This window comes from Ambystoma mexicanum, chromosome 4q, assembly GCF_040938575.1.
Source record: "Ambystoma mexicanum isolate Mex_15411 chromosome 4q, UKY_AmexF1_1, whole genome shotgun sequence".
NCBI classification, from domain to species: Eukaryota; Metazoa; Chordata; class Amphibia; order Caudata; family Ambystomatidae; genus Ambystoma; species Ambystoma mexicanum.
In genome coordinates, this window is record NC_090928.1 from 1,060,865,802 (window position 1) to 1,060,890,745 (window position 24,944).

The 24,944-nt window shown below is 45.5% G+C and overlaps 1 protein-coding gene across 4 annotated transcripts in view; it reads left to right on the top strand.

Annotated features, from left to right (window-relative positions):
* The window catches only part of MIA3 (MIA SH3 domain ER export factor 3), a 1,311,327-nt gene that overhangs the window by 1,066,230 nt on the left and 220,153 nt on the right, over positions 1-24,944 (top strand). For 2 of the 4 annotated variants that reach the window (XM_069608610.1, XM_069608608.1), the window contains exons 27-28: positions 1,346-1,416; positions 1,551-1,622. In XM_069608610.1, coding sequence (XP_069464711.1) covers positions 1,346-1,416; positions 1,551-1,622 — 143 coding nt within the window. The remainder of the gene's footprint in view (positions 1-1,345; positions 1,417-1,550; positions 1,623-24,944) is intronic. The other 2 variants (XM_069608611.1, XM_069608609.1) reach the window with 1 other exon arrangement.

The window sequence follows — 24,944 nt, forward strand, 5'->3', positions numbered from 1 at the left end:
CCTAAAAATCTTTATGGGGGATATTGGGAAGGTTCCAGTAAAAAACAGCAGACTTTTCAATTTGGGTTGCTTAATTGCTTAAAAAAAATGCATTCTGAAGTATTGGAAATCCAGTGCAGCCCCCAGTGTCAATGAATGGCTCAGGAAACTGAACTTTGTTAATGATAGGGAAGAATGCTATATCTCATTAACTATACCTGTGTGCAGACCCAAGGACATTTGTGGCCCATTTCGTAACTATCTACAGAGAACGAATGTCGAACAGTAAGATTAGTTGTGATATGTAATAACTATGCTATAATGTTGATGCAACACGTTGCTGGAATTATCTTGCTTAAATCTGTGCTATGTGGTTACATGTCTGTCACTGTACTAAATAAAGTTTTTAAAAAATAAATCCATCTTAACATGTGAACACATGGTGTACATTTGTATTATTAATGCTGTGTGTTAGAGGTGTAGGAATTACTTTGCCTTAATGTGTGGCATATTGTGTCCTGAATCAGACTAAATAATTGTGTTTTCCTGCTGTCGAATCTTCCCTTTTTCTCCCCATCTCGAAGCCCTATGTGTATTGTGCCTGCCATCAGGTAGTGAACCTACACTTGGTTTAGGATTGGGTGGGATCTTTAGGGCTGTTACTGCATGCACTGTGTTTCTATGTGTTATGTTTAACCCAAAATGCTTATTTGACCTAGATATTCTATCTGATTTTATTTTTAAAAAAGTGCATAATGTTCAGCATACCAGTTTAGTGTTTCAATTGAGGCCAACTATTGGGAATACCTGTATGTCACTGCCAGCCTTCCTTCCTCCCTCCCTTTAGTAAAGCCTGACTGCTCAGCTGTATCTAAGATTGTACAGAGGTCTGTTATACCTTTTTTCTGGCAACCTAGTTTGCCTTTAGATAAATGGTTTCACATCGCTTACCAGAGGGCTCTGGAGAAATCTCCCAAACACAAGACATGAACCCAAAAAAAAGCCTGAGACTTTTAAAGAAAATGGATATTCCTTTTTGCACCTCTGTTACCTTGTTACCTACCTGCTTTTCTCGGTCATTCCCTTTACTTCCCCATCAACTATGAATATGGTGTTCATTTTTTCCATCTACTTGAATCTAGTACTAATAAATGCCCTTATGTTTACTCAGAATGCAATTTAGGTGTACATAAACGTGATGCTTATTGTACATAATGGAATATGGTATATAACCCTCTCCACAAATCGGTCTTTCCATGTTGTGATGACCCTTGTATTTTAAATTCAAATCATTTTTTGTTTCTTTTTTCGGAGAACTGGTTTTGTATTTCAGTCATATAACTGTTTAATTTCTCTCATTTCTCAGACCTTGGGCCTTCTCGCATACCAAACAGTGGTCCGAGGACATCCTCACCTAGCAACATGGTAGATGGATTGGTAAGATGAAAACTCCTTTCAAACACATGTTTGTCCATTCATTTTATTTTGCTTATGCAAGCAAGCCATCTATATTAAATAATTATAAATGTTTTGGTTCATTTCTTATCTAATTGTTTCGTTCAACAAAAAAGACAAATCCTTCCAGTGCATCTGAAGCTCCCTTTGTCTCTACTGTTCCACCTCCATCTGATGCAATCACTGCAGTGAGTATTTAAAAAGCTGGACTTGGAGCTGGGCTTTTACTTGCTGCTTTGGTGGAGAGAAGCAGATGGGCATTGTGCGTTAAGCTGCATGGCAATATTCTTTGCTTACCCTCAGCAGCCACAGTGTTTAAATTCTGTGTCAGCATGGCATGGTCTTGGAACTTTGGATTGATGTGATTAACCTTATATATTCAGTACTTGCAGTGAATACTGTTAGCAGGGTGAAATTAAGAATGGCTAATAAGCCCAAATAGAACACATTCCTATATTGCACTATTAAGGATTCCTAAATTGTGAGTTTCCCAGTTAGAAATTGTCTGTTAAGTGATGTGCTTCTTATTTCCTCCCCCGTCAAGGACATGTTTTAAGTTAGTTGTAGTATTTTTCTTTTGAAGAGCCATTTTGTGTAGCCTGTATCTTGTCTGTAAGTAAGGTTTAAAAATAACAAAAACACGCCTCTCGTTTTAGGTTGTTTGCTGTCACATTTGAGTGCAACCACCAAATAATCTGAAACCTCCCCTTTGGATTTTAGATCACTGCTGGCACTGAACATTTCAGAGAATGTTCGCCTTGCAGGATTACATTGCATTTAGCTTTTTCTGGACTATCAGAGCTCGGGTTCGTTAGAGCACTAACTTGCCCATATTTCTTAGTACGCGGTCTGGAAATATTTAGTTTTACTTTTGGTGTGACTCATAGCCTTATTTATTGGAATTGTGACTGAGCATCTCTACAGTGTCATATATTGTTCTCTATATCTGAACTACCCTTTGCCATCCCCATAATAGTTTTTCAAAATATATTCCCCTGATACCTAATGAAAAGACATTCTTATAGATGTGGATCAGACATGTTTGATGTGACATACAGATGATCTTTCAGCTTTATCTGCACTGCAACTCTTGCTTATTTATGGTGATGCTGTTTGATCAGCCTTAGGTATCTGGACCCGCAGATAATTTATTACTCACTGTTAATGAATTGCATTGCTGCATGTTTTGACATATTTTACCACAGATGTATAACTCAGCAAATGTATAACTCAGCAAACAAATGCAAGGAATCGTCATAGATCCGATTTTACTACGGATACGTGTGCCCCTTTAGTAGTCCCTTAAATCATTTTCTAAATAATTAACTGTATAGTTCACATTTAACACTAAGATGTGAACCTATTAATCATGTCCTTATTTCCTGTTCTTATCACTCTCACAGAGAAGCCTCTGCATACTGACTTCATACCTGGAATTATTAAATTTCTCCAAATATTTGTAGAATTAGGGATTCCAGTACTGCTTCGGGAACACTTAGTATACATTTTCATGTGTTTTGCCCTCCTGTATAATCATCTAATACAATTATAACTATATGTACACTGCAAAGATGGAATGTGTTTACTGAATCAATGAAGTGCACACAGTGCATGTCCTATGTGCACCCTGGATATACTCTGAACCTGAAAGATATCTGAATGCTGCTCTTGTGAATCTTATCCAAGTAGTACACAAACGGTTTGCAACTCACAGGTATACCAAACAATCTTTCCTGTGAGTCTCTGTCACACACTGCATGTTTATAGAACACACTATGCATGACCTGCATACTTAGTGTTACCCTCACAACTCAACAAGATGCATGCAAAAGCTACAGGCTAACTGATATAATTTTCAATTTGTTCTCTGTTAATTGCGGTGTGAATCAGCCTGTTACCCCAAGGGTGACCATGAAAGGAGCACCTGTACAAACCCAGCAGCTAGTCACCCAGCCAAAGAGTACGCTACAGATGTTACCCTAGATGCTCATGGCTACCGCCTGCATGAGAGCGCAAATGCTACAGTTGCCAGAACCAGACATGTACCTCTAGTGCGAGGCCCCTGTTTTTTTTATTTCATTTTTTCCAACTGGTTCATTGACTTTTTCCCATTTAATCCTCATTTAAGGCCTTATCAGGGACACTGATGCCGATTGGGCCCATTGGAGGCCCTACATTTATCCAGGTTAGGGTGTCTCTGTTGCCTGAGTGAGTCTCCTTGCACAGCTGACCGTGTGGGCGCCGCCAGTTTGCGGCATCCTTTTGTTTATTATGGGAGGCACAGCCTGCCGTACCCCAGAGGTTTCCAAAGTGGCGACCTCTGTGTAAATGCAGTACCAGGTCTTACAGCTGGACATTATTTCCTGTGAGAGAGAGAGTGGGGTTAAGAATATTTAAATATTGTGTGCAGCTGCTAAAATGCTACAGTAAGCTGTACCACTGCTACTCTTTCATCTGAAACACCTTACAAATGTTACTTTCAAATTTTGCGATCTAGTGTCCTTTTCAACTTGAAGGGATATTTAGCACACCAGGGTATCTTGCAGTCAGTATTGTAAGGGTGGAAGAGACCTGGTTTGAGTACTTCATAAACAAGAAAAGAATTGCAAATCCTCTGACACTCTGTTTTGGGAACTTCACTATTGTGTTCTCCTGGGGGAATTACTCCCTTACCCTAGATCACTGGCGTGATCCTTTTTGCGAGCTCAACTACCGGGAGAATGACTCCCTTGCCCTGGCCTCAGTCCTCAGTCAGGCTTTAATTCACAGTGCAGAACACCTGGGTGAATGGCTCCCTTCCCCTGGCCTTTTTGTACACTTAGTTTCACAGTTCAACCCTCTACTGGTTTGTTCTAGCAGACCTTGTTCACTCCACTGCCAGGTATTGCTCCAAGGAAGATAGCTTATAATGGTCGTCCCTTGTGGGTGCTGGTCCCCAACCCGTATCTCTTTACTGCGTGGTTTTCGCAGACCTTGGTTGATTCCGTTCCAGGTCCTGCCACAAAGAAGATGACTTGCGTTATGTTTCGTTATTCGGTGCTCGACCCTTCCCTGCTGGTCAGTGGCTTTACTTGACCCCCAGCACAAGGATGACTGCCTCCAATTGTCTCTAGTTTTCTGTGTGGGTACCTGCCCCTTCTCTGGTGGCCAGTGGTATTTCTGTTCCCACTGGGATGAAGAAATGTATCCCTGAGGCTATGCTTGTCTCTCCACTATGCCCTGCCGGGTCTCCCACATTTCCAGTTAGCTGCTTCTCAAACAGGACGTGTCACCGGCTCTTCCAGTGTTCGTGGTGGTTCTCGCCAGTACCTCCGGACCCCTTCTACTCTGACCGGCTTTCTCTTCTTAGGATTTCTCCAGTGGCTCCTCGAGCTCTGCTGTTTTGGCGTCTGTGATGTCTCGCCCTCTCGCTCCCCACTCAGGAACAGCACCTGTTTGGTCCCAGTATTCCACTTCATAACAGGCTGGTAACTGCCACTCCTTTGGAAATTCTGTTAGGAGTCAGCCTCCTGCTGGCTCCTCCACTGCGTCGGCATCAACAATGTCACACCTTCTCACACCCTTTGCACAGTTTGAATCTCACACAGACTCCTACCTTCCACGGTAGAAGAGACTTGAGTCCTCCTTCAGTTTCCTTATTATAGAGCTTATCCAGCCCTTGTGTAACATCAGTCCTTATTGTTAGTGGCTCTGTGGTATTCCTCATGCCTCTCTTGAGCCACCTCATCTCAGTACTTTTAGCTTCGTCAGTTTTCCAGGCACTGCAGTAATACTTTGGTGTATTATTAGTAGATGTTAGCTCCTCAGGTTTGTAGAGGTACACGGAAGTGTTGCGTAAGGCACTGGGGTCTGCATAGTAGGGAGGTGTGTAAGGTGTTGGGTGTTCTGATGCCTGTTAATCTGCTTAGAATAACAAGCTGTGCAAATGGTCTGACATCCACCGCAGAGTATTGCATCTTGTCTTTCGGCATAGGCGTGTCTGTAAGGCTACCCCTATCGTGACGTGTAGTGTACCCAAAATCCCTCGCGTGCCGAGGTACCTCGGATTGTTTTTTTCCACCCAGATAACAGGTCGCCCTATAGCGGAGCTCTTGCATAAGAGACATTGGGCCTCATTCCGACCCTGTCGCTGCCATAATGAAGGGTGCCGGTACGGGACTGGCACTGTTCATTACGGGACGCCCTATTACGAGGTCCCCTTGCGGGACCTGCTCAGAACGTCTGGTCAGACCAGATGTCCTTAGCGGGTCCCGCAAGGGGACCAGGGAGCTAATAACAGGCCCGTTATTAACGGGCCCGTTATTTGCTCCCTCCCCATTCCCATTGAGCCCTATGGGGGCTCAAATGGGAATGGGGGTGGGTTTTTTCAATGAGGAATTACCGGGTCCTTCAAGGTTGGAATGACCCTGTAATTCCTCATTGAAGGAACCCAGACCTGGAACCCGGTATGGAGGCAGCCATGCCCTTAAGAAGGGCATGGCTGCCTCCATACTCGTAATGAGGCCCATTGTTTATCTTTAACCGACTTGTCGGTTTTTCCCCGTTAAGTCACTTTGTCGCCAAGAACAACTTCGACGAATACGGCGGGGGAATTGTCTATGGCAGTGGATTTCGGCGTCTAAGATTCAGCGGCCGCAGCTTCCACGTGGTCGGGCCCTCCGACTGACCTTTACAGTAGGGAGTGTGGGGTCGGGGTGGCCATATTTTCGGTATGTCTTTCCTCTTTCCCCCTCTTTACCCTTTTAGTCTGGTCATCTTCCCCTTTTGCTATGGAAAGGACTCCTTTTAGGTTCTGTCCTAAGTGTAGGGTCAGATATCCTTGGAAGGACGAGCACAGTACGTGCAACGCTTGTCTCCCCTTGATCACGATGAGAAGCGTTGTGCGGCGTGTAAACTCCTTAGGCCTTAGACCCTTAAGGAGCGCTGTGTAAAGCGGAGGGCTGCGTGCGGTATGTCGCGGGTGGAGCACCCTTCCCCCACCGCCACACCTGCCGAAAGTGACAGGGGTACTTATGATGATCAACCATCCGTTGCGGATGTGATAGACCTCGAGGCGGACACGTCTAGGTCCGCCATGCCCATCCCCGACCCTTCAAAGCCTTGCTTCAGGGACAACACCCGGCGACAGGGGCGTACAATCGCATTGCACTAAGCACACAACCCCTACACCTATTTTGACGGGTACGTCGAAAAAGGTGAAAGCGCCAGCAGGACCGTCGGAAGATTTCGGCGGATTCCTCAGATTGCACAGATCCAAAGCCTTCGCCGCATCCGCAGCAGCGTCTTGCGACTGGGCATTTTAAAACAAACAAGGGCACTACCCCTAAATCAGGTTCACATGTCGAAGTGCGGAAATCCGACGCTACGACGGTTCCAAAGGCTGCGGTAGGCCCAAAAATCACGGCTAGGCCTCAAGTCGAAAAACTGACTGCTAGGCCCTCCAACGCCATAGAAGGCAATAAATCTATCGATATACCTTCGGAACCATTGTCTCACGCCGATTCGGCGATAATCGAAGAAAGCATAGAGAGAATTACTTCACCGGTTGGGCTTACTCCTGTTCTGCCAAAAAACATGGGGCAGGCTGCGGACAGATCTTTGGATACGCCATGGCATCCCGATTCTCAAGATAACTTTGAGGACAGCCAAGAGCCTCTTTCTAACACCCTAAGAGACAATTTTCGGCGTCGTAGGGCGCAAGACGACGTTTTTCCACCCGTATGACCTTCTGGGCCTTGAAAGAATTATTTTTTCTGAGCATCCTTCCCCCGAAAATATCTTGTGGAGAGCCTAATCTTGAATCTAATACACATTTACAAGAAGATCAGCCTTCTGTCCCTGTCCAGCATGAAGAAATTGTCCAGATGGACACTTATAGAGACATTTATAGTGAAGATGAAGAAACTTCCTTCCTACAGAATTATGATGAGGACCAGGCGGATGCCACAGACAATTGGGAAGAAACCCAGCAGGTGGGGACGGACCCATGGACGCTCCCCCATCAAGATCAGGACACTGATGTATTGTGCCTGGAGTCCCCTCCATCCACCCGGGCTCGCCCAGCCTTGCCTGTAGACAACTAAATGGCCTTCAATACCATTTTCAAGAAGGCAGCTGAGCATTTTCAGATCTCTACGCAAGAGGCAGTGCCTGAGCAGGACTTTGTAGAGGATATTCTTAAGGAGAAACCTCCCTCCAGCCAGGCCATTCCCCTCCTTAATTCTATTAAGAGAAGATTGGCTCCCTCTCTTGTGTCACCAGCGCAAACTCGGGTGGTAAACCCAAGAGTTGAAAAGTTATTTCGACCAGCTCCCTCAGACTCACAATACATTAAAGGGCACTCTACCCCCGATTCTCTGGTAGTGACTACCACCCGGAAACGGGCAGGAGTACCCCTTGCCACGGGGGAGGCACCTCTGGATAGGGAATCCAAGAGGCTGTATGCCTTAGGCAAGCGAGTCACCTTGGTTGCCGCATATACTACGCGTATAGCAAATACTACGCCACTGGCGAGTTATGCTGATGCTAAGTGGAACCTACTTCAGGAAGGCCTCCAGGAGGTCCCAGAACCTATCAAGTCCAAGCTTCTCTCTATTGTGGCCGAAGGAAGGCAGGTGAACCAGAATGTGATAAAGAACACTCTGGACACGGCTGAAACAGCAGGCAGGTCCCTGGCCCAAGGAACGTTACTAAAAAGACACACTTAGCTGCGTGCCTCAGGGTTTAAAGGCATGGTCTAGTAAAAATGTTTATTGTCCCAACGGGCCGGCCATGTTTTTTTAAGCCTAAGTGGCTCGATTTTAGAAAACGTTTCTATGGACCTTACCCGAGTTTTCGTCCATTAAACGCACGCGAAAACAAGCACCAGGGAGACACCATTTTCTGATAATCCTATCTTTTCCCCGATCGCCCTGGCTGACCTGCTTTTGCGGCACTAAATCAATTCCCCCGCCCCAGAGCCTGAAATTATCAAAACATTCATATTCCCCACCTCTCCCCGTGACGTTACTGTGCTGCGTAGGCAAACGCGCCCAGTCGTCTTCTGCGCGACTCCACACAGAACCTGGAAACCAACACAGATCAACTCACAACACAGCGCGCCACAATGCGGAATATGAAACTGTACTTTAAAATGAAACAGCAACACGATACATTTGGTAAAGTACATTTATTTGACATTAAATGTTTAGAGAATATTCAGCAATTGACATATGAACTCCGGAAGCCATTTATTTTCTTTTATCTGTATCCGCAATAACTGTTCCGTTTCATCTTGAGTCACGCACTGTTCCTTTATGGTACACTGGGTGTTCATTTTCGTAAAAAGAATCACTTTGGAAGCACGGTGAACTGCAAGGCTGTTCCATCAACTAGGCACTAGTCCATCCTAAAGGTTGATATGTTGCTTCTAGCCACTAGTACAGCGTAAGGGCATGTGGGCCCTTGGCGATCGTCCCCTAATATGGTGATCGTGCTCCAGTTGTTGACACGAAGCTGCAGGTGTCTGCTGAAAAATCCATCTGCCGGTGTCTCAAACAGATGGCAGTAAGGGATCAAATACCTGTTATGAAAAGAAAAAAATGATAATTAGTCTCGTTAGCCGAACTTCATTAATATTACTCATTTTATTTATTACGGCCGATCAGAAACTATTTGCTTGCAAGGGTAGTTCAATGGAGTATGTTCGTCTCTAAAATCAATGCGAAAAGTAACGAGATAAATCGAGGCCAACACACAATGATAAACGACAGTCTACATGCGTGAGGAATGATATGATATATGATATGGCATTTGTAACGTGCCTATACTCAAGTGTTACTAGGCGTGACGAGGCAGGTGGGGAACAAGGGCAGACAGACAACGATCCTACTAGGCCAGGTGTCTTTCTGATCGCGCATGGGGAAGGGCTGTACATGGTTAGTTGAATACAAATTAAATAATAGGGCCAGCTGGTGGCTAGTGCAAGGTAAATGCCGGGAGAAGGGGCTGAAGGATACAGAGACAGTCCCGTAGTGCAGGTAGGCAGTGCAGGGAAAAGTGGCTGGGCCAAGGACCGAGATCGGTGAGACCAGTGGACCTGCATGCCAATGTGCCCACTACAAACAGTTTTACTTGCTTTTCCTAGCTCTTCATTCATTCATTTATTCATGCATCCATTCATTAAATCTTCATTCCGGTATAAAAGCGTGTAAAGATTTACTTACATTATATTTGAAATTTCCATTGTGTCTCTTCGTAATGCAGTCTGTAAAACGGACCGTGCTCTTGACAATGATTTTTCGGATACTGACCTAAAACTGAAACTCGGTCTAGTTTCTGAATTTTCTGCCTTATCGTCTCTTACGTTATTGCGCACTCCCTTCAAATGTAGTTCTTTCGGCATGGTCCCTGTCTCAAGGTCAAAAAACAATAGACCCTTATACTTCCAGTGCGACTTGTGGGCCTCATCTGGGCGCTGTCCTTCGCATTCTTTATTTGCAACATCACGTAGTATAGGCATCTATGAACTTGAAGTTTAGAATCCGTCTATGTAGTGTGCCTCAATGTGCAAATGCGAACTGGCTTCTCTCCCAAATGCCACGGCCCGCTTGGCTGGTGCCCCAATTTTGTCCCCGTTGTCTGCGAGCTTTGCAGCCCATATTGAGAAATTTAATTTTTGGCGGAACTTCAGGGAAAGTATAAAGTACCACAGGAGTTGAGTTAAAAGTGAGATTTATTGTTTGTTTGTTTTATTATTTGCAATACGCAAGCCTCCCCTCCGTTAACAGTGCGCAGCATTTACATTTACATGAGATGAGACATGAGAAAAATATATACATACACATATGTGAGGTGAATAGAGAGAATTCAAAGATGACACCCAGCTTGTTCGCCACCCATGATGGTGAAGGTAGGGGTTAGGTTTACAGGTACACTGTACAATAACATTTTTTTACAAAAAGACAATCGTATTGCAATTATTTAAACCAGGATTTGTACTTCACAATCAGCTGTGCATCGAGTGGGCATGGCACAGTCGCAATGTTCGGTGGCAATGGATCACTGCTCTGCCCAGAAACGTCCAAAATTCCATATCTGTGCTTCTCTAACACAGCAACAATAAGGCCTTTCACAAAGTCGAACTGCATTTCATCATAGACTGGTTTGATCACCCATTGCTTACTTCGTTTTGAAAACACCTTAGTGTAGCGAGGCATCCTTACTTTTCCCCTAGTCCTAGATTGTTCACGTCCGACATTGCTGTTATGGGCCAAGACCGCTAGTAGAGTGCGATGTTTCATGCCCCGAAAGCTAAAATGCAAGCGCTTTGGCCTGTACTTTAGGCACATATTGTGGAACACCTCCAAATCTCCTGTGTGACAGAATTCTGTCAGTCCTATCAAATCTCTTGATAGAGTTTTGTCGAAAACAATCTTCTCAATGGCTTTGTGTGTCGGTGAAGATGGAATCAACCACTTCTTCTTCCGTGCCTCCTCTGGGGACAAAGGGCCATGTTCACATTGGTGGAAATGTTCATTTGCTGTCCAGTGGTGAACGTTGGTAAAGTGGTGCATCAGTGACCGCCATTTTTCAAGTAGTATTTCCACTGACCCCTCACAAGTTTTTGAGCTCCACCAAAGATGGTTGGTGATAGAATGTGACCACTGCAAAATACTTTCAAACCCTTTTTTTTCCCCTGCAGCCGGGATTTTCTTATTGATTGATTTAGCAAGATGCCATACGTCAAATTGATGTTTAATATGTGGGAACTGCTCTCTCATTGTCTTGGCAATTGAAACGTGTCTATCCGTGGCTATGAGGTCGATGTGCATTCCCCTCGATTGCAGATATTCCACTGATTTTATAAAACCTAGTTTCTCCATGGCCACTGACGATGTACATTGTGTTACCTGCACGACCACCGAACTCACAATTTTCTTACTATCCATGTCCTGAAAGTGGTAGGTGCAGTACTTGGCGGAAAATCCAGGGCTGTCGCACTGTCCATCTCCAGCTAGCCTGAATCGTTTGCCTTCGAATGTACTTGCTAGAGACAATTGTTCAATTTTCCAAGCATCACTAATGGCCGGAAACAGATAATCACGTTGGTATATGTAGTACAGCGCTTTAGAAATGAAATGGAGTCCCACAAACTGAAAGTAAGCCTCTAACTTTCTAAAACTGGAGCCACTAAAAAGTGATGCAGCTGCACACAGTAGATTGCCTGCTGGCATTTTCCCCAGCATTGGTTGTGCAGACCATGAGAACCTATGATTTAATCTACAGGCGGCATTTATTTTGACGTTACTGCCTTTTATTTGACTAGTCACATTAATCAATGGCTTCCCACATACTTTCCCTCTAATGGAATGCACACATTTCAGAATACTTATAATTTCCATCAAACAACTGTCGAATACAATGTATTTGCTCTCTTTCATTAGACTGTCATCCTGCGTCAACGTTGTTTCGGCCTTTGACGTTGTGGAGATTTCAACACATTGGTAAGTAATATTGCTGATATCAAGTTCTGATGCGTCTATGGATGCTGCGGCTGGTTCATTCTCTGTCATTGCAACATCTATTACTTCGACATTGATGGGAGAACACAACAATGTCGACAGGTTTTTTGGTGGGAAATTTTTGGCGGGTGTAGATTGTGTAAATTGATCTGCAACTACTTCAGAGCTATCTTCAATACATTCAATAACATCTTCTTGTGGTGGTGCGGTCGCACTGTAGCTATGGTCCAATGCAAATTTGCTGTAGTCTCCAAACACAGTTAATTCATGTTCTGGCCATTGGACATGAGCATCTCGAGCCTGAACACGCCTCGCCTCAATTAATAGTTCCTCCATAGTGAACACGGTCTGGCAAGCCACATCTCTCATCGCTTCACTGTCTGTGTGTGTATAGTTCTGACACCCACGGGTAACTGGAGGAGAGATTGGAAAAGGGATGTTCAGTTTAAACACAAGATGGAGTGTAGTAGAATTGACTGGAAAAAAACATAAAATAGTCCCCAGCACAAACATTTTTTTAAAGTTATGAACTGTTTGTAACTAACCTTTTTTTGTTTTGTTTTCTTTGCAACTTTTTTGACTGGACCTTCAACATCTGCACGCTGTAGCTCCGATTCGTTTCCGCATGTCCTCCCTTCCTCTTGCGCTGCAACGACTATATTTTATGTATCCGCATAGACAGCACGGAATGAGGCTCCATCGTCTCCCTGAAACATAGTACTTTCATTACTATGTATCAAAATATTGTTAGCATAAAACACACATGAGGACGAACACACAGGTACATCTCAATTGCCAAATACGATTTAAACATTGTGTGCAACAATCAAACGCCAAGTATTCGACCAGTGGTGATCTATTTCGATGGAACTGTCAGTATCCATACCTCTGGCTCTGCATGGACTGCCATGAATGGTTGTATTGGAGAGGAGGCATCCTCATCTCCCTGAAACACAGTACTTGCATTAGTATGCTTTTCAATATTGGAAACATAACACACACTTGGGGTCGAACGCACAGGTACATATAAAGAGATAACCGCGAAAGATGCATTGTCCAAAAGAATCAAGGAAAATCCAAATATGATCACATTTCATCGACTTATTTCAACGATTCCTTTACATCTGCATGTTGTGATTGTGGTGGAAGTTTCGTCGTCTCCCTGAAACACAGCACTTGCGTTAATAGGGAAGAAAGTATAGCAAATGGAATCACGTTATATAATCACGCATGATGGAGCTGTCATTATCCATACCTCGTGCTGCTGAAGAATATCTATGGATGTTGCAAATGTAGTGCGCACTTCCGAAAGCTGTTGCGCCGATTCGTATACTTGAATGTCAGGCTCTGCATCAAGTGCAGGGGTTGACGCTCCATCAACTGCCTGAAACATAGTACTTGCATTAGTGAGGATTACAATTGTGAAAACATAACACACACCTGGGGTCGACAGCACAGGTACATATCAACGGCTAACCATGAATGAAACATTGTGTAGAACAATCAAACGACAAGAATTCCAGCTCTGATGATGACGCTCGATGGAGCTGTCAGTATCCATACCTCCTGATGTTGAAAAACATCTAGAAATGTTGTAGATGTGGCGGACGCTTCAGCATCTCCCTGAAAGACAGTACTTGCATTAGTATGGATAACACTAATTATAACTGAAAAAAAACACCAGTGGACGATAACTAAGGTGTATATCAATTGGAAAGCAGTAACCAAACATTCGGTAAAATAATTACACGATAGAATAAAACTATTACTTGACATGCATAAAACAAGTATGTAGCGGATTAGCCTAGTAAGATTACCTGATACGCGCTACAAGTGGTTGATAACTGCGACCACGTCAAGGATGTAGAATGTTCTTGCTTCAGATTCAAGGGATAGTCAAGAAGTTGTAAAGGTCAATTAATGATTGATAATGAAATGCCAATATTAAAAATAGCCATGTAAGCCGACAGAATACTTGAAAAATGCTCAATACAGCACAATTCCCTGTCCCCATATATATATACATTGCGTTTGTGGGTTATGAAATCGAAAAAGAATATATTGATAAATGTCATTATTCAAAAAACGATACTCATATCAATATCGAAATTATTACAAGGGATAGAACACCTACAATATCTATTAATCCATTCGGCTACACACTACCGCAAGGCCGAAAGCTAAATCCGGGCACTTGACTCACCGGTGGCGGAATGTGGACGAATAGCGTTTTGGCGCAATTTCCGTGTCGTTCGCCGTTTATTCTTCTTTGTTACCCAAGGAGTTGTGTACATGTCCAAGGAAAAGTGCCGGCTGCAGATGCGGTATCGATCACCCCTCTTGTCCTCTAAGACTTGTTGGACTCTACTTTCCAGCTCATCCAGTGGATATCCGCAATGTCTGACCCATTCTCTTATTCGATCAACAGTTTTCGGGAATACATGCATTGTAGTTCCTTCAGATTTCGCATGGGTCTTCGAAGGGCAACCGCTAATCGAACAGGCAGGCATCGTTGATAAATCTGAAAAGTAAATATCGACATTATTATACAATCTTCAAGAGTAAAGATTTGATACAAAAGTAAATGAATCATACATTGATCAATGCAAGGTTTGTTTTGGTCGCAGGAACTATACCAGTTCGTTATGTGCTGCTTAGTATTTGCATAAGTTGCAGAAATGTATAATTGATGTGACTGAAATCTGAACATGTGACTCGCCCCTTGGATGTTCTGTCTTGCACGAGAAGGTAACATGCTAACATTATTGACTGGACCCCCGAAGGATGCAATTCAATCACAATAGTCACAGATGAAAATAAAAAGATCTATTGATAGCATAGCAATGGAAACTCAAGTCAATACCAATAAGACCAATGAACATAGCACTATTGTGTACTCTACTCGAAAATAGATAGAAATTTAAAAATCTGCGAAATATGACCAGGATACATGGCCTTACCTTGACCAACAAACAGTTGGATTCAGCAAGCAGAGCAGTATGTTGCGGGAGAATAGGTGGATGGCCACAGGTAGCGCACTGATGGGTATGCTCGAAGCGGTCACAGAAGTTCACGGATAGCACGACGACAAGCAGATTAGCATAGATCTCAGTGGTTCCCAGGTAGCACGTTCAAGAGTTGGCTTGCAAAGCACAAAGATGTTCTCATGAGACGTATCGAGTGGTTTTTAAAGTATTAGAAACTGGGGTTCGTTTGTAAATGAATGACGTATGTATGTCGTGGTATTAGGGGGGCGGCCTGCTTGAAGGGGAGGCCTGCCTGGAGACACGGGGTTTGAGGAGGCCATGTGACCGATGGCCCCTTGGCGTGGGACACCTTTTGAAGTGTACATGTAGTTTGGCACCTTGGCCGTTTGCGCCCGTCACAGCCCCCCATGCCAGAGCGCATCCACCGGCGCGAACCGCCTTTATATCAATATACAGTATATCGCCTTTATATCAATGATGGTATATCGTTGCTTATCAATAACAAATGCCACATACCGGGGATTCTTGTGAGCACAGACCCACATTTCAACCGGTGTATTATAGTGGTCAAGACCCTAAGGCCTGTATAATCCAATGGTAATTGTTAGTATAGATAGATGTGTGACTTTTATAGAGACATAACCTACTGAAAGACTTTGAACAAGTGTTATTTAGTGCACGCATTATTGAGAATATGTTATGTTAGATAGATAGATAGTGACCACCCCGCTTCAAGCGACCTGACCTTCACCCATTCGGAGCACAGATGTCTGACGTCCATCCTTGAATGGAGACACACTTGATTCATTTAAAAAATCGAGACAAATGTTGTTAAAATATATGTGGTGTTTTATTTTGTATCTTATTTTCATGACACAAAAATGCAAGACTTTAAAGATTATACAGGTCAGCTTGCAGCACAGCGAGAGAAAATCCCCTGTACTGATTGCTGTCACTCGGGAACGTTTCTCTAATGGCACAAACGGCACAGGCGGGTATCACTCTTCGAACGCAGTGTCCAAGCCTCCCGTGAAGCCACCATGTAAAGGAACGATAGGCCACCAGCCTGTACCACCTGTGAAAAGGAATGAAACAAACTGTTTTTAAATGACCAAGATAAGTTTAATAAACGTTTGTTGTCGATGACAATTCTTATAACTAATGGCATTTTACACGGACAAATGCTATCTAGACAATGCGCAGTATTGAATGACTTACATGCGTTACAATGATATGTAGATGTAATTTTGGATATAGTAGAAGAACATGAAATAGGAGTGGCATGACAAGCAGAGTATACTTACTCGTTACTCGGATTACGAGGACGAACAGTTGCGCGAAGTTCGTGCATAAGCACCATCATTATTCTCAACACGGCCCGTGTGAGGCAGGCTTCCCTGAAGTCTGGCAGCTCAGTGATGCATTGCGGTCGTGGCTCGCCTTCCGAAATGTAGGCCAGGCATCCTGAGTTTTCTCGGCAGCAGCAGTTCTCGTCCTCAGTTGGCATTAGCTCGCACCGATTGCATGTGCACTAGGTGGAGACGCCGTCCATTCGACTAGGCCCAGGCTCTTCATCTGTTCATTCGTCCTGCCAACTGCCGTCCGAATCCCCATCGTTTTCGCGTGCTTCCCTTTCCAGTAGTTCCTCCTCGGTATACTCGGGCTCGTACATGTAGGGCATTATTGTAGCCATTGTGTGTTAAACAAACTAAAATAATTGATAGCGGTGGTACTGGTATCTGTTCACACGGGCTACAAGCGGCGAAGGTAGCTGACCAGAGCACTGAAACGTGTCACAGAATACTCAGAGTAACACAGAGAGAGGAATGGAATCGAAAATCGGCTGCTGTGCGTTGTGAAACGGTCTGTTTATACTTATTGAGGAGAGAGGCGTCTTGCCATTTCCATGGCGACACGTCATTAGCTGAAGCGCAGCGAATGTTGACACGAGACGTGCTTTGGCGTTGGGAAATGGGCGGTACGAGTCTGCTGATGACAGGCTCAGGGGCGGGGGAATTGATTTAGTGCAGCAAAAGCAGGCCAGCCAGGGCGATCGGGGAAAAGATAGGATTATCAGAAAATGGCAGCTCCTTGGTGCTTGTGTTCGCGTGCGTTTAATGGACGAAAACCCGGGTAAGGTCCATAGGAAAGTTTTCTAAAATCGAGCCACTTAGGCTTAAAAAAACATGGCCGACCCGTTGGGACAATAAACATTTTTACTAGACCATGCCTTTAAGCCCGAAACACAGGCCTCGCTCATCAATAAACCAATCAAAGAAGCTAACCTATTCGGAAAGGCGGTCGATGAGGCCCTAGAAACAGCCAAAAAAGAGCATGAGACTCTTTAGTCCCTTCAACAAATCCCTCAGAGACCTTCCCCTCAGAGAGGAAGTAACTCTCGACGGTCCTTTCGAGGGCAGTCCTGTGCAAGCAAGAACTATGGCATAGGAAATTTCAATAACGGAAAAACATCAGGAAGCCCCGCCTACTACCCTCCAAGAAGTCAGCGACGCGGCAAAGCCATAGGTAGAGGCCCCAAACCTAGGGGATCCGCGGCCTACGGTTAGAAATGACCATCAGATCCAGGTCCCCTCCCATGTCAGCCCGGTCGGGGGCGCATAACATCTTTTCTCACGGCATGGGAGGGGATAACTTCAGACCAGTGAGTCATAAAGACGGTCGCCCACGGGTACTGCGTGGAATTCGCCCGACCTCCACAATTCAGACCACTGTGCTCACGGCACCTTTCACCGAACCATCTGGAGATCCTGAATCAAGAGGTGGAAACGCTGCTGGGAAAGGACGCCATAGAAGCCGTCCCAATTCTTCAGATAAACAAAGGTATTTATTCAGTCTACTTCCTTGTACCCAAAAAGGACCTAACCATGCACCCTGTTCTAGACCTGCGCCCAGTGAACACGTTCATAAAACCTCAAATGTTTTGCATGATAACGCTACAGGAGGTGATCCCACTATTGAAACAGGGGGACTGCATGGCAACATTGGACATGAAAATGCATACTTTCATATTTCAATGTTTCCAGCGTACAGAAAATATCTAAGGTTCATGGTAGAGGACAGGCATTACCAATTCAAGGTACTCCCCTTCGGCATCGCCTCGGCGCCAAGGGTGTTTACGAAGGTCCTGGCATTAGCTGCAGCACACCTGTTCAGGTTATCCATCCCGGTTTACCCTTACCTCGACGACTGGCTCATAATAGGGGACTCGTACGACACATGTTTTTGGAATACCCAAAAAACCGTGGACCTTCTCTTCAGTCTGGGGTTCTCCATCAATGACAAAAAATCTGTCTAGTCCCCAGTCAAATAAAACAATTTCTGGGAGCTCTGATCAGGACAAAAGACAGCCTCGTCTTCCCCTCCAACGAGAGGGTTCAGAACATGCTTTTTCAGATCCCTCAATATGTAGCCAGTTAGGTGGTGACGGTGCTTCCATGCGCTTCCTAGAAATGATGGCGTTGTGCATATACTTGGTTCCCCACACGCAGCTGCGCATGCGTCCCATGCAAGAGTGGCTCAACAGCCAGTGGTGTCAGGCCAGCGGACAATGGGAAGATCTGGTAGTTGTCTTGCCAGCCCTCGTTCTCTCTCTGCAGTGATGGTTAAGAGAAAACCTCTTGAAGGGGAAGACCTTCACCACCCCTGCAGTGGAATCCACTCTCACGACAGACACATCTCTCACGGGGTGGGGGCGCTCACATGCTTCAGCAGACAGCACATGGAGTGTGGTCCCATCGGGTAGCGTCCAACCATATAAATTTACTGGAGCTATTAGCGGTTTTCAAGGCACTACAGGCTTTTCAGATGCAACTACAAGGCAAGACCGTGCTTATCCTAATGGACAGCACTACAGCCATTTATTACCTGAACAAACAGGGCGGCACTCTCTCTCCATGGCTATCCAAGCTGTCCCGAAACATTTGGATATGGGCTCTCAAACACAAGAGGTTTCTGTTGTCCCAACATGTGCCAAGCGAACTCAATCTTCCGGCAGACGTGCTCAGCAGAGATTTTCCTCTGCCTCAAGACTACGAATGGTGTTAGCACGAAGACCTTGTGTCCAACGTCTTCACAGAATGGGGCTTCCCAGAGATCGACTTGTTCGCAACTCAGGAGAATGCCCAATGCCAAGACTACGCCTCCAGGTACCCCCAGAACCGCTCCAAGGGGAACGGTCTCTGGATAACCTGGTCAGGTAGATTTGTCTGCGTCGCCCCCCCCCCCCCCGACTCCCCTTCTCAACAAGATAGTACACAAGATGCACCAGGAACCAATTACCATGATACTGGTGGCCCCCAAGTGGGCCCGCCAACCCCGGTTCGCTCACCTGATGGAAATGTCCCTCTCCCCGCCAGTAAAACTGCCCTGCCCGTACAACATGTTGTCTCAGGACAAGGGGGAGACCCTACACCCATGCCCGCAAACTCTGAACTTAGCAGCCTGGCTCCTGAGGTCATAGTTTGGACACCTACAGCTCCCTCAGAGGTGCATGGACATACTCGGGGAAGCTAGAAAACCTAACACACGTTATTGCTGTGCCAGCAAATGGAAACATTTTGTCATCTGGTGTAATACCAAGGGCGTCAATCCCATCGATTGCTCACCCACACATATTGTGTTGTACCTAACCCATCTGTTAGACATGGGGTTGGTCTTCAATTCCCTAAAGGTTCATCTGGCTGCTCAGCCTACACCACATCACAACAAAAGGTGTTGTGGTGGTAGATACCGGTGATTAAGGCCTTTATGGAAGGGGTTAAGAGGATTTATCCTCCCATTTCTCACCCAGCTCCTGGATGGGACCTGAATGTGGTTTTGACTAGGCTCATGGGATCTCCCTTTGAGCCAATGCATAAAGCAAGTCTAAAAGACCTGACTTACAAAACGGCCTTCCTAGTGGCTATCACTTTTATTAGAAGGGTTGGCGAACTGCAGGCTCTTTCTGTTCTAGACCCCTTTGTTACAGTCCACAGTGATAAGGTAGTTCTCACCCCAGATTTGCGACTAACTTCATCTCGAAGTTCCATGTGAACCAATCGATTGAACTACCTACTTTTTTCCAGAATCCCACTAGCATGGCAGAAAGAAGCCTTCAGACACTAGATGTGCACAGGGCAGTCATGTTCTACCTGGATAGAACTAAACCACTGAGGAAAACAAACCAATTTTTCGTTTCAGTGGCAGCTGGTAGAGAAGGGGATCCAGTCTCTAAATCGGCTATCTCAAGGTGGATTGTCAAATGCATCACACTATGTTTCTCTCTTGCTAAGAGAGAACTGCCCTTCAAGTCTAGAGCACATTCTAATCAGGGCACTGGGTCATCCATAGCATTAATTAAAAATGTTCTCCTTGAGTCCATTTGCAAAGAGGCAGCCTGGAGTTCTTTACACACCTTTACAAAACACTATTGCCTAGTCACCCATTCTAGGTCTGATTCTAAGGTGGGACAAGCACTACTAAGACATCTTTTCTCTATTGTTCCTTCTCACAACCCACCTCCAACTCGTAGTCTATGCACAGCATGTGATTCTAAGCAGATTAACAAGCATCAGAAGACATGCATTACTTAGCGTAATAGCATTTCTGATGATTGTATCTGCTTAGATTCACATGCACCCTCCCTAACTCCTCGCTCGGGGTGGAAGGAACATATGTGTTACTACTTCTCTCTTCTTCATGTACTCATGATAGCGTTGGGCTCCCTCGTGGCAGAAAAAATACAATCGGATGGACCTCGGCGCGTGAGGGATTTTGGGTACACTACACGTCACGATAGGGATAGTGTTACAAACACGCCTATGCCGACGTCCCCTTTCAGTCCACGAAAAACAAGATGCAATACTCTGCGGTTACCACTGGATGTCGGACCATATGCACAGCATGTGAATCTAAGCAGATGCAATCATCAGAAATGCTTTTACGGTAAGTAATGCATGTCTGATACAGCGTTGTCCCTAGATGGGTGTCCTTGTCCCTAGAGGGGTAGACTCTCCCCGTGAGATCCTCCCTCTGCGTACCACCCCTAGGGGAACTCACCTCCCTGGCCTCATGTAAAGGGGCTCCCCTTCGGGTTGAAGTGACAACATCTAAGGATTTGTCACAGTATTCTACTGCTTAATGTTTGTGTTTCATAGATCTGGCCTGAATAGCTAATAATTGCATGATGACTTTGTTCTCCACTTGAATTGAAGAAAAATGTGGAGCTTCCCATACATTAGTAAAATGCACTAGGAAAAGAATAATTTGATTTCCATTGCCATACATTGTTTTTTCAATGGATTGCATTCTCCCACAGGTTCCTCATCCTGATAGATACTGCCATCACCATTTTCGACAGGGGGCGGAGTGCATCTCCACTCCGTTTTGCCATGACTGCAGCACTGTTTGACTTTGTTGGTGATGTCAGCACCCTTATAGCATGCACTAAGCACCCAGATACCTTTTCTCGTGTGCTCAACATGCTGTTCCGAACATGCTCTTAGTATGATTTTTTTTTTCCACTGCATCAATATATTGAGCCCAAGCCTTCGCAATTCAAGCGGTGTCGAGACTGCAGCTCCCAAACCCTGGAAGGTGCAGACTTTATTCGGTACCAAATCCTGTGGAGCTAACACTGTGAGGATCCTGCGCTCAAAATAAGATGATGCAGTTGGCATAAGTATAAAAAAAGGTCTAAATCTCACAGCACCATATGCAGACCTGAATGCCCAATTCCGAAAGGTGGTCAAAAAAGGAGTTGCCGGCCTCTGGAATTCGAGGCCCTTAATGCAATTTGAGCTTATGGCTATCTTAGATTAGGGACCACAATTAGAAATGGCCCTTCTGTTCAAAACAGAAATAACAGACCCTGTTGTTTCCCTGTGTTAGCATCCCTGTGCTACACTGGCAATCGACCGGGAGCTCACAAAATGGCATGGTTAGCAAAAATGTTTGTGACATCGTGAATGATGGGAAGGAAGCTGCCCGCCAAGCCCTTCAAGCTGGCCTCGACACAGCGGATTGCGTGGGAAGGTCAATAGGGTTGTCAGCAGTCCTGCTTAGGGCTGCATACCTTCAGGGTTCCGTTTTTTCACCTGAGGTACTGTTGAAGCTTCTTGATATGGGCTTCGATGGTGAACATCATTTCTGAGCTAAGGAAGTTCAAGGAGTCTAGAATAACTACAAAATCGCTGGGATTCGCAGTCCAACCACATACTACGGCCCATTCCTTCTCATTCAGTTCAAGGGGCCACGGGTTCTGTTGTTGCACACCCTTTGTGAGAAGGGGGCACAATTGCTGCAAGCTAAATGTGGACAGAGAAGATGTGTGCGCCCCGCAGGAGAAGGCGGGCAGCGAAAAGCCATGCTTCTTTGGCACCCGTCTTAGGAAAGATTTTCTTTTTGCTTTGTTTGAACTCTTGACCTGACGTTTTGGACGTAAGCAAAGCCTTCTTATTTACTGCCCTTCTCTTTGCTCATTCAAATGGGGAAACTGGTCAGTCCATATGACTATCAGCACTCAGACTATGTCTCTCTTTATGGACTTATTTTATTTTTACAACTGCACATATCACACTAATGTGAAGTGCGCTTAGCATACTTGGGTATTCTCATAGCGTTTTCTGTAATGGCTTTTTGTTACATTTATAATGTTTCTAGGATGGGCTGGTGGAATCGGATATTTTTCTACAGTGTTTTCTTTATTGCATTCACCGAAACTGGCTACGTAAGGTTGCTAGCACCCTCATATGGACGTGCCACAAGGTGTTTGCCTGTCCTTTGGCCATATTGTCCTTTGACCTTCCTGCCCTCTCAAATCTGGAATTGACATATATGGGAAGCCCTTTCCTGGGGAAAGCTGCTGCTTTCCTGCGGAAAATAGGTTTGGGAGCGCGGATATGGGCACTGGAACTGTGTGGTCCCAGTAAACTTCCTGGTGCCTGAATGTCTGTTGCTGGGCAGAAGTTGTGGCCAGTGGCTATCCATGATTGGTTAGCGACTTCCAGTTTGAATGTTAGCGAATTACAATTGGTGGGCCTGTGTGAGCTTCCAGTCCAGATCTTGGATAAAAGGTGCCCACACACAGATTCTTGAGCAGGGCTCAAGACTGTTTGTTTCCACCAGTCCAGGGGTTTAAGGACTGACAAGGGTCCTATTGAGATCCGGAAGAGGTGCAGTGCTTCATGGGGATAGAACTGGAGTCGATGATAGTCAGTTTCAAGAGTCGGCCTTGTGTCTTCAGCAGGCTGCACTTCTTCAAAGACGTCTTGGCTCAAATGATGAAGTATTGAATAGCTGCAGAAGACCTCCTTCTGGGCTGGGAGCATGCCCAAGCCCACCAATGGTATGGATTTGTACCATTCAAACAGGCAACAACTATGCAATCGTGGATTGCCACTGTCCACAAAATCTGCCCAACAGACATTCATGTGCTAATGAAGTGGATTGGGACTAGACAGTTCCAGCCCCTCCTGGAGGGACAGACAGACAGACAGACACACACACACACACACACCTCTCTCTCTACCCCTACATTGTGAAAGGGCATTTCATATAAGGGATTTCTAATGGATTCCTTCCTCCCACGGATTCCACATCAATGCTCATGCTATTTACAGTGCAAATGTTTCCGCCACCAGGGGGTGCAGCACAGCTCAGCCCGACGCCTGTACGCACCCTGTGCTGGACACAACTTCAGGGCCAGTGTATAGAGAGGTGCTCTGCCCCGTGATGACCTAAGTTCCTTTTTTCTGTGGACTCTGTTCGCTTAAGGAACATGCTGCTTGAATTTTGGAATTTGTTGTCTCCATGCCCAACCCTGCAGAGGGCCTCAGGGTTTCAACCATGCACAGACTGCAGCCGGCAGATGTCGATTTCGGGATTTGTTTATTTTGCTTGGGTTAGGAACACATCACCCCGGGTTGCGAGTCCTGTCAGTTCATGCACCCAAAGGCCCTCCAAGAACGAGCAGCAAAACGTTTTACCTTTGTCCACAAGACCAAGTGTGATCTCACACGGTCTTGTTCGATGTTGTGCAGAGCGTCGGTCTGAGGAGAGGTCCCTTTCATGTAAGGAAAAGGAGAAGAATAAATGCTGCAAGAGATCCCAGTCTGAGTGGATCCTCGCTCCGGCATTCTTCCTCCTCTTCAAAAGAGCCACCAAACCTGAGGTTATCCAGAGCTGAATAAAGTACCTTTTCTTACCCAATCCTCCACGCCAGAAGGTTGGGAAGTATTTCACCAGAAGATGCTTGGAATTTTCACCAAGGCGCTGGTGGCTTCAGTCTTGGCAACAGCAGCTTCAGCCCGGTGCCGACTGAACCCACCACGTTTTCCCCGACCAGTAAGGTGGCTGCTGCGGTCTGCTTCCGCACGCCTACAAGGTGGGGCCCAGCGAATAAGGAAGAGCTTCCCCTCCGCACAACTCCGTGTTCGGGCATCGAGATCTCGGCGCCAGTCCCGACTTAGTCGTCAGCACTGGTCATTACTGCAGACATCAAAGAACCAGAGGAGTATGCCCCTCTCCTGTTCAAACCCTGTATGTCAAGGATGTGACATCTACAGCGAGGACTGGGACCAGGTACTCTTTGGGCTTGAACCTTTGGTCTCCTGGGAGGAGAAGGAGCTATCTGGAGCAATTCTATAAGGAGGTTGAGAATGTCCAGGGGCTGGCATCAGACCTCCAAGATGCCAATGGCCTGTATACCTCCCCTGAGCTGGATATTCTGTTAGGCCCTACCCCTTGTACGCCTCAGGCCCCGTTCTGGGGTTGATGGCAAAGATGGGCGACACCCTGGGGCTCTCTGCACCGTCTAGACTGAAAATACAGTTCCCTTTAAAAGACCTACTGGACGAGGGTCCCAGGAAAGAAACACTACTGCCCTTCAATGTGGCAGCAGAAACCTCCATACTGGAGGTTTGGGATAAGCCAGCTTCGACTTTGGCAGTTGACAGGGAGCTGGTCCGAGAACATTGCCTAGTTCCCTCAGACCCAGTTTTTCTGTCCACTCATGCCAGTACCA